The sequence below is a fragment of the Haliotis cracherodii genome, unplaced genomic scaffold, assembly GCF_022045235.1.
Source record: "Haliotis cracherodii isolate W230 unplaced genomic scaffold, xgHalCrac1.p SCAF_13, whole genome shotgun sequence".
Lineage (NCBI taxonomy): Eukaryota > Metazoa > Mollusca > Gastropoda > Lepetellida > Haliotidae > Haliotis > Haliotis cracherodii.
Genome location: NW_027266268.1, coordinates 35,733,913 through 35,745,260, shown reverse-complemented (window position 1 = coordinate 35,745,260; position 11,348 = coordinate 35,733,913). Strand labels below are relative to the sequence as shown.

The 11,348-nt window shown below is 42.1% G+C and overlaps 1 protein-coding gene across 1 annotated transcript; it reads left to right on the top strand.

Annotated features, from left to right (window-relative positions):
- The first annotated feature begins 1,617 nt into the window (after nt 1-1,617).
- On the top strand, nt 1,618-2,646 carry LOC139458662 (neuronal acetylcholine receptor subunit beta-4-like). The gene has a single exon (XM_071240077.1). It carries the CDS (start codon nt 1,618-1,620, stop codon nt 2,644-2,646), a length of 1,029 nt encoding a protein of 342 aa, XP_071096178.1.
- The last annotated feature ends 8,702 nt before the right edge of the window (nt 2,647-11,348 follow it).

Sequence of the window (11,348 nt, the reverse complement as noted above, 5' to 3'; positions counted from 1 at the left end):
TACCCCAGCAGGATTTACGCCATCCCTCTGGCCACTGGCGATGATCAGAAAGATTAGCCAAAGAGTTAAAATAAGCAAACATAATACGTCATCATCATCATCATCGAAGATTTAACGTGCGCTTTAGGCATGTAATAAATTACATTTAGCGTATCTCGCACACGGGGAAGCACTTATACTATTTTGGGGGAAAAAAGCGTATTGAATAAATTAGTGCAACCCCCCAAAATATAAACTTTACTGACCTAATCTAATAAATCTAAGGGGTTTGGGTTTGGCTTGGTGGGAGTCGGTAATAAAAAAATAAAAGAATAACAATAATTTTGTAAAGTTTGGGCTTGGGGTGGGGGGGGGGGGGGGGAAGAGAGGGGGTCAAGCGTGGGAAGGCACGGCGTCGGCTGGCGAGCTGGTGTGGTGGCTGGTGTGGTGGAGCTTGAAACAGCGCGGATGTGAGTCGGGCGGCGACGTTGGTGACAAAGAGGGAGCTGACTTGGAAGTAGACAGGACAGGCCGACTGTCAACAACGTCTGAACGTGGCCATGACGTATCATAGACTAGGATTAGAGTAGCTTCCCTTTGACAAAGGCAGTTACTCTAGCGGATAGACTGATGGATTGCCGCGAAATGCAAGCAAAAACAATTGTTGTTTTGCGTATATGTTGCTTCGCCACTGTATAAGAAACAGATTTTAGTTGGAACTATATTGGCTACTGTGACGTAATAGATATTAATGCGCGCATTCAAGGAAAACTCGTTTCGGTAATGTTTGTGAGAGAAGGAAAACGATTTTCAAACACAGAATTAATCACGCTTGTGTGTTTGGGGATGATAAATATCTCTCTCTCTCATATATATATATATATATATATATATATATATATATATATATATATATATATATATATATATATGCAGGTCATCGATCATAATTGCGTGGATCGATGCCCATGATATCAATCACTGGATTGTCTGGTCCAGACTCGATTATTTTACAGACCGCCGTCATAGAGCTGGAATATTGCCGAGTGCGGCGTTAAACAACAAACCAAACCAAACCAAAAAACATGTTGTTCAAGGGGATATTTTACGCTTGACATCTGCCATTTTTGTGTCGATTTCCAAATTGAAACAATCCTCTTTTCTCAAGCGAATAACTCCCTTTTTTCTTGATATTTTCTGAAACTGCATAAAAAAATATTCTCTTGAGTTTCTGACCGATCAAATATTTTGTATTGTTTGTTCTGATTTGGTGGATGCACATATGCATACAGTACGTGTCACCAAACAATTCATTAACGATGATTAAGAATTACTGAGGTTTTACAGAGAAATATCAATAAGTATGTGTTTATAAAAGCGCTTACATAAATATTCACTAATTGATGTGCTCATGTTTGCTGGCACTGTTGATTGCCCATTTAGCCGATCCGCATTGGCTCATATTCCTATTCACGAGGTCATTATAATAAATTAAGCAACTGCCTAACTGGATAAACACCTGTGTGACAACACGAGTCATTGTGATAATCAACACTGTACATTGAAATCATGTTTTACATGTTGGCTAAAACCCTCTACCTACTCGCCATATCATCATGCGCAAGCACCCTTAAGAGAATGCCATTAGAAAAACTGAAGATACATCTCCAAGGGGATTCTAAAGTTGGCATCAGTGTTGAACTCCTTGATCAGAAACAGGTTAACATAAGTATGTTGCCAATGTCCATCTCCAATCTCAATGCTGCCGAGCAGACATTCACCTTCAATGCCGGCTTCTCAATAACATGGTTCGACCGCAATCTGGCTTGGAACAAAACTGACTATGATAATATTACGAAAGTGGTCATCTCTAAGAAGTTTGTATGGATACCTGCCATAGCGATTCCTAATGGTATCGGGAGTGTTTCATTGGCTTTAGATCGATCTCCAGTGATTTCCAATACTGGAATCGCAACACTTCCGTTCCTTGAGAGCCTCAAGACCAGTTGCCAAATAGACATCACTCGGTACCCGTTTGATCAGCAGCGATGCAGCATCTTGTTCATGCCTGCAAATGATTACAAACTTGGAGTTCATATGACTGGTTCTATTATTACGAGATTACCGCCTTTTTTCATTGACAACAGTGAATGGGAGTTGGCTGACATACACGCCAAGGTTGTAGACGTCCAAACGGAACAGATATCAAGTTTGGTATCATTTGAGTTTTTTCTGAAACGCAAGAGCATGTTCTATATAGTGAGTATCATCTTTCCTATGGCTCTTCTCTCTCTGCTCAACGCCTGTGTGTTCCTCCTACCAGCTGACTCCGGAGAGAAGATGTCCTACCTTATCTCAATATTTGTGTCCTATGCAGTGTTTATGAACTTCGTCAATGACTCAATCCCTAAGTCTGGAGACGTGTGTCGACTGTCTGTGTACCTGTCCCTCATCCTCTGTCAGAGCTGCCTGGCTATCATCACCAACATGGCCACACTCAACGTCCGCAACAATAGTCGCCTACAGCCATCAAACGACAATGTAAACACGGACGGAACTGAACGTCCGCAAGAGAAGTCTGTGTCAAAGGTCCGTCGCACAGACCACATATTGTTCGGGGTCTTTGTGCTTCTGGCTCTGGTGTCCCTGTTGGTATTTTGTGTGTAAGACAGCATTCGTCCTGGACTCTACATCCGATCCCACGACTAGTGGATGGAAGGCCTTAGGTGTAATTTGCATTTGAAATGAGGTTTTGACAGTGATTCCTTCAGTAATTATTCACTCTGTGATCAATGGCATGTGTGTGACTATTGTGACGCTGACTCTCCTGTTCAATAATATGTTGTGTTGTTAACGGTTATGAAGATTTCAAACGTTATGAGGGACATTTTAAGCATTCCTAAATGTAATTTACCTGATAGTGAATGGTGTTTACCGGCCCATAATTTGTTCCAAGCGCCTACGGTATTCGGTAATAACATCAACAGTTTAAATCATAAGTACAAAGCATGAGAATCTGATGGCACACAAGTTCAGTAGCGTGTATGGACACCATGTGCGGTGACAACTGCCACACAACGCCTCCGCATGGACCTTGTCATGCTTGTGAACACATGATTGGGAAGACGACGCTATTGTTGCTGCAAAATGGTGCCAAGATCTTGCAAATTCTGTGGTTGGTTCTGGAGAGTGCGCAGACTTCTGCTCAGAGCATCCCAGACGTTTTCGATGGGATTGAGGTCGGGAGACATTGACGGCCAGTCCATGACGTTGACTCCCGCATTCTGAAGGAAATTCCTTGTCAAAATTGTTGTGTGGGGTCTGGCATTGTCGTGTTGGAAGATCAAACCGGGTCCATGTGCTGCCATAAAAGGCAGAATTTCTGGTGCCAGTACCTGGTCGCGGTAAGCAGCAGCGTTGAGGTTGCCACGGATGACAAGAAGCCTGGAACGTGCATTGCCAGCGAAAGCACCCCACACCATGACACTTCCGCCTGGAAATCTGTTAACTACCTGTACACAACTGGGGCGTAACGTTCATGACGTCAGCAAATCAGAGATTAATTCGGGATTCATCACTGAAGACGACTTGATTCGTAAGTCCATCGTAAGTGTCGCTGTGCCCACAATTGACGTTGACGTCTGTGTAATTGAGTCAGAATCGGCCCGCAGTGCTTGAAGGTGAGCAGTCCTCAGACGGTTTCGAACAGTTTGCGCACTCAGTCTACCCCTAAACAGTTCATTTCTGGTTGATTTAGCCGTCAAAAATCGGTTACGGAGGTGACGTAAGACAATCTGACGATCCTCTGCATGTGACGTCACACGTGGTCGACCTGGCCGAGGGCGATCAGCGGTGGTACCCGTTTGCTGTAGACGCGTCTGTAAATCATAAACAGTCCGTCGACTACAACCCATCGTCCTTGCGACTTCAGCTACAGACGTTCCCGTCTGCAACATGCCGATGGCACGTTCATGTTGCACATTTGAAAGGCGTGGCATGACAAATGGCCGTAAAGACTTTTGTTTTCTTGTGTGTTTCTTTTTTGTTAATGACTGCTAACAAGTATGGCTGAAAACACGTACGGCCACGTGACCAGTTGCACGTGAAAAAGTTTTGCCACTATAGTGCTGTGCACATGATTTTGATCGATTCACCTGCACAAAAACGGGTGTTATCTGAAGACAATACGTGGTCATTACTGTTTAAATACCCAATAAGGGCCCACAATGATAACTGGTCAAAATGTTAAAATGTTAGGATTGTGAAGTTTTTAATTTGGTTCAGTATATATCTGTTGTGCCTTTATTATAAAGTGTTGTAATAAATTATGCTGATATTGTCCTTCGTTCCCCCAACAATATAAATATATATATAATGTACATATATATTGTGTCGGTTCAAGGGGAAATCGGGATGTTTGTCGACTGGAAGCGCAATCTTTGGGGTATATTTAGGTTATTGATCTCTCTCCCAGACTCAAACATAACAGCACAGTTTACTCAATAATTCTATGACAAATCATGACCGAAATGCCTAATGGAAAACATCATCACTAAATCACACAAGCAGAAGATTTATGTGAATTTCAATTCATTCTTTATACAAATAATTAGTCTGATAACCTGATAATTAGGTTATACATTACAATATTCCGCCCTTAAAATTTAACACGACAGCGAGTTAAACAACAATTTGAAAATTTGGGATAAAGGTCTAATACAACTGATATTATACAACAATATAATATTTAGGAATATAGGTCTAATACATTTCATATTAGTCACAGTGAAAACTCTTACCAGTATACATACTATTTATACTTACATTTTCACAGGAATATCCATGAATTACAATACACAGCAACAAAACATTTCAGTCACAAGTCTAATATATACAATCTCTGAGACAACTCCAGTGTTCATCCGATACACTCTGTCTCACTTGTGTTGCAGTTTCAGGATATATGCATTCGCTTATCATCTCACGTTTAGCTATTCGATGAAGATTCGATTTTTGACCATGTAAAGAACAGAAAGGGCCTCCCTGCCAGAATGAATGAAATCGCCGAGAGCTGCAGTAGGCCATGAGGGAGTTGCTTTGGCCAGACGTCGATGGTGTTGCTCAACTTTCTGTCTGAGCCTCTGAATTTCCAGTTGGGCCCTGTCGTAAGCCACATCCCACTGCGTGGACTAGTCCGCCATCTGGTCGGCTCTCGGGTCTCTCCAGTGCTGAACGTAGTAAGCTCAGCCCTTGGTATATACTCTCCAGGTTTGACGGGTGAAACTAGTTAAGTGTTGAGGATGGTGCATCAACCAGTGCCTGTCGAATGCATGTATATTAAAAAAGATCTCGTTTTCAGCGAATGCCGTTCACTCCGTTCCGCTCTGAAAAAAAAACACTTCCAGGGTGGTTGGCGTCTCAGACGTAGCATCTTGGTCGAAGTTTATGTCCTCATCACCAAAGTCAAGGATATCCTCGTCCGGCTCATTGGTCGCCCTGGGGGAATTATTAATAAGTTTCAATTTGTTTAGTTATGAATGTGTACATGTCCACAAAAGAATTATGTATTTGATTTAATTGGCATAGGGGTAAGTCAGATTGATCCATTACCTATGGCAATACAGCAATAACATGTCATATAAGTCTCTTTAATACTAAACGTTTCCCCAACTGCTACCTTTAGATAAAATAAGACATATGGCTCATTCGTTCTAAATCGTCATTATCTGGAATGTCTTTCGGAAAACGTCAAACACGCCCAAATTTTAAATCCAGATGGTATCCAGCATAAATAAATCAATAAGAACAAATTAAACAGAACATGTCATATCTCCTCCATGTTTACACCATGACATAGACTGTTGTAGTTGCATTTGAATTGTATATTTTTTTATTGTTCTTAACTAATTCTCATCTCGGAATATTTCAGGATGGCTGACTTGGAGGTATTCACTCAAGCTTTACACCCAGTCCATAATTTTGATTGGTCATTACCCTCATACGATAACATCCGGTCAACATTTTGAATAGGGTATGTGATGTCATCAATTTGTTTGGTGACAACCCAACCCTTTACATCACTTCGAAATGGATTTCTAACTGAGTTTTGAGGATTTGTGGGTGTTAAACAACCATACGGGCTGTCCGACTTAAAGTCGTGATTCCTTGCTCCCCAGGTCATATCGTTTCTTACGCACTTGGGAAGAATACCTGAGATTTATCCGAGCAGAGTCAAAAACATATTCAAAATGTTGTTTGACTTCGTCGACAGTCATCTCTAGTCACAGGATTCTTGTCAGGATTTCCTGTGAGCAGGTGGTAAGGCTTTTGCACTTGCCTACCGAGCACCAATCTGTTTGGTGTATAACCTGTCGGCTTCAATAAGAGGCCATCACGAAGGGGAGATGTTTGCCCCAGGACCTTGGTCTCCCTTCAGTATAAATGGTAAGCATGGGTGCTATTGTTCGGTTAAACGACTCGACCTGGCCATTTACCTGTGGTCGGAGAGAAGATGTCATAGTTTTAACAACTACCAGCAATTTACATAGTTCTTGAACAGATTAGTGCTTACTGTCCACCCTCGTTTCAATATTTGAAATCGCATAGGCCTCTGTCCACTTAGTGAACGAATCAATGACAACAAGTATGTGCTTGTTGCCACTGCAGGTACGGTCCAGTGGGCCCATGATGTCGGTGGTGAGTCTCTTCCATGGGTGCTTTCTGTTTTCTATGACTCTTCCTTGCAACTCACTTGGCACAACTGATCCAGTGCTGACGAACATCAGTTTTCATACCAATCCAGAAGTAGGACTGTTCAAGCTTGGCAAAAAAGTCTTGGCAACACCAAGATGGCCTCCTAAAGGAGAGTCATGACATGCTTTGAGGATAAGTTGCCGCTTGACGGATGCTACAACCATCTGCCAATACCAATCCTTTCACCCTTACTCTTTCATCTTCGATGTAAGACACCCTGCCTATATCAATAGTCGATGAAACTAACCAACCCCACAGTTTCCCTTTCAGGCCGGGTATTTTGTTTTCTAGCCTTGTATATTAGGCTGATATTGTGATCTTGAAGCTGCAGGACGGAAGGAGTTTTCCTCACCTCTACCCGATTGGTTTGAGCTGGAACAGGGATTATCTTTATTCTGTTTGTCAGTTTGCGATCTGGTGATGGCAGAACAACTAGGATTGAACTCTACTACCCTAAGCTGTAAGATCCACTGTCCCTTTCACATTTGGGACAGGGAGCCTGCCGTCGGCGACCTAGGGCGTCGGCATTCCAATGCTGTCGGCCTGGTACTTCAGTCAAATCATAGTTTCCCAGCTCTTGTAGACAACGAGCCATCTGGTTGACAGGCCTCTTAATTCGTTTGGCCCAGACCACTGCAGATTCGTCAGTTCTGATAGTGACGGATCTACGTAGGGATACCAATGGCGACATGCAGTTTCCACTGCCGGCAATTTTTGGCAGGTAACACAGTAAATCTAGTGAGACTTTTGCTGTAGCAGCCAAGCACTACTTCTCTGCCATCTTGATTTTGGGCCAGGACTGTACCTATACCTTAACTGGATGCATCTGTGTCTACAGTGATCTCGCCTTCACGCCTTGGAAATGCAAGAACTGGTGTTCCGTCAGTACTTCATTCAGGCTGATGAAAACTCGATCAGTCGCCTCAGTCCAAAAAAATCAACCAATGAACTCGTAAGTTTGGTCGGTGGTCTAGTCATTTAGGGAAATCTTTTATGAATTTTCGATAGTAGTTAGCCAGACCCTAAAACTGTGTCTCCTATCCGGACTCTAGGGTAGGGCAACATTTCACTGCCTCTATTTTCTCCAGCTGGGTGTGAACACCATCAGCCGAAATAACATGTCCTAAACAATCGAGTGAGTCAGTTAATTTTTAACATCATATCAATCCTAAGAAATCGAATCTCTTTGAAGAGGTGGCATTTTTTAGGCATTGATTTCAGGCCAGCTGAAGTCAGACGATCTAAAACTGATTGGAACCGGGACATTGTTCTTTCGAAAGTAGTTCTGAAATCAATGATGTCATCATGTTATTAATTAGGGGCACTTCTATATTGTTATAGCTGCTGCCTCCGGGAAGAACTATGGGTGTAATACTAATCTAGGCGTCTGGTGGTGTATGTTACGGTCAAAATAACATCTCTAAAATATATATTTATTTATTTTCAAAATTATTAAAGTTTAAATTTTTTCTTAAATTTTCATTCCAAATTTATCATGTAAAAGATTATTATTTTATGCATGCTTCAGGAGTTTAGCCAAGGAAGGTTACACTGTTTAGGATGCATATGTCATGCATGCTTTTTAGTTTCAGGAAGGAGAGAATGATGACCCATGTGGTCAGTAACAAAAAAGCAAGAAGTAAAAGTAAGAGAAGGATATGGGTCTACCAGAATAGTATGTTGTCATGCATTTGTATTTCTTTTCCATTCTAAATATATTTCTGTAGCAATTTTCTTCCAAAAATGTTGTATTTGTAATTTTTCTGAAGTAATGATAATGTGTTCAGTTTTCAATCACTTATGTATATATTCTTTCTGTGCAAATGCTCTTGCAATTATTTTGTCACAATTGAATGTCTTTTGTCAACTTTTGTTGTTTTAGTAATTGTCATACATTGTTATTGTTTTGTTTACATATTGAACTGCAAACTTATGATTATTTACTTTTCCTTTGCAGTCAATCTTCCAATACAAAAGAGGGTATTTATTGATAATTGATGATGAGATGAGAATTAGAATGGAAATGGAAATGGAAATGTGAATTGTACTTTTGATCTAGGATGAATTGACATTTATTGTGATCCTAACAGTGTATGTTCTTTTTGACTGACTCAATCATGCTCATATTTCGTCATTTTGGGCAATGTACACACTCAAAACAACTTATCACATGCAGTAACATCAACGGGCAAATACCATTGGGAAAAGCACAATACTGGCCCCTTGCTTTTAATGTCTGCAAAAACCCTGTTCTTACCTATCCCCATAACCTTAGTATGCGTCAGCACCTCCGCTAGACGCAAAACATATCTCTTTGGGGACAAATTCGATTGGCGACCCTAAAGCGTGCCAGAAACCTGGGATTGTCTGTTAGAATCCTGAATAGTGAACGCTTCAACCACTGGGCTACCCCAGCGTCCCATACACAGGTAGCATAAGTCCGAGACAAACAATAAGCAGGGGAAATTGCAGTTAACGTACAGACCAGGGATATCAACTTGCACTGCCTCGCTAGTCCGAATCGGTTTCCAGCTAGAGGCCTTGTAGAATTTCAGGCGTGTTAGGCGGCGTGTATAATGTTTTAGGTTAACTGGCATCCGTACAAACAATCATAATCAGCTACGTTCTTTCGTCATTGCGCCACATGTTTGTATATATCACGTTCATTTGAGATTAATGATGTTGCGTTGTATTTAACCAATGAAAGAATCCAGCGAGTGGCAAACAATGACCAATGAGCATTCGGATTACGTCGGCAATATTTCTCATGCAGTCTTGTGATCTCTGCTCTACACATAAGGCTCAGTCGTCTAGTCGTCAAAAGGCGCCGCGATTCGCTGTGCAGAGTTGCGTCCCTTGGGCACACCAGAAACCTATGATTCTGGGTTCGAATCCCGTTTCACCCCGATTATGTTTCTAGGTTATTTCTAAAATAATCGAGTCTGGACCAGACAATCCAGTGATTGATATCATGAGCATCGATCCACGCAATTGGGATCGATGACCTGCATCAACCAAGTCAGCGAGACTGACCACCCGATCCCGTTAGTCGCCTTTTACGACAAGCATAGTCGCCTTTTATGGCAAGAGTGGGTTGCTGAAGACCTATTCTACCCCGGATCTGGGGGCACGGGTGGCCCAGTCGTCTACGGAGCCGCAATTCGCTGTGCAAAGTTGCGTCCCTTGGGCACGCCAGAAACCTATGATTCTGGGTTCGAATCCCGGTTCACCCCGATTATGTTTCTTGGTTTGTCAGCACCATACCCCCTGCTCGTGGGTTTCACCGAAGTGGTAAACGTCTGAGACCTGCATCACTTCGGGCTTTCCTCCCACATTAAGCTGACACGCCGCGATATAACTGGAATACTGTTAAAAGCGGCGTTTAACCCGTGCTCGTGGGTTTCACCGAAGTGATAAACATCTGAGACCTGAATCCCACATTAAGCTGACACGCCGTGATATAAATGGAATACTAAGCGGCGTTATAAAACTCACTCACTCACTCTACACATCACTTCAATGTTAGATATTAACATTGTCACGCAAAGTCCATACGCATATCGGGGCTCATTTGACTTTATTGACTCATGTCATTATCTGACTAAAAATAGACATGCGTCACTAACTGTATACTAAGTGTCTACAGATCGTGGAAGTGTCTGAGTGAGTATGGTTTTACGCCGCTTTTAGCATTGTTACAGCAATATCAGGGCGGGGAACACCAGAAATGGGCTTTACACATTGTACCCATTTCGGTAATCAAACCCGGGGGTTCGGCTCGACGAGCGAACGTTTTTACCACTAGGCTACCCGGCCGCCCCAATCGTGGAAGTAGTTACGATGGCAACGTTAAAGAAAAAGGTTTTTCAACACGAGAAAATACTGAACTACCAAGAAATACAGATGTATTTATCCACAGCGGAAAAAATGCTTGTGACATATGTCACCCAATTAAAGATCCATTTGTCACATATACAAGCCATAATGATTGAAAGTTTTGATTTCCACCACTATCGAAACTGATTGATCAGTGCACTGTAATGACCAACACGATTAGAGGTCACTGAATGATAGTGAGTGAGTGAGTGAGTTGGGTTTAACGCCGCTTTTAACATTATTCCAGTTATATCGCGGCGTGTCAGCTTAATGTGGGAGGAAAGCCCGAAGTGATGCAGGTCTAAGACGTTTACCACTTCGGTGAAACCCACGAGCACGGGTATGGTGCTGACAAACCTAGAAACATAATGACATACCTAGAAACCCACAATCATAGGTTTCTGGCGTGTCCAGGGGACGCAACTCTGCACAGCGAATCGCGGCGCCTTAGACGACTGGGCCACCCGTGCCCCATTGTGGGAGATGAGAATGCTTTTTTCAACGGTAAAAGTTAAGGATTTGTAAGTGATAAATCAGTTCCCAGAACCAGTCTATTGTCAAATGGACATACATGACATATGGATACACCCGTATATTCTCAGACTGGGCATCCTCAATGAACTTGTGCATGAAATGTGTAAAGGAATTCCATACCAAATATATTATTTAGTGAAAAAAAGGGTTCAGGAGGATCATAACCAAGATTACCATGAAATAATGTGTGTATTTTTTAGATGTTA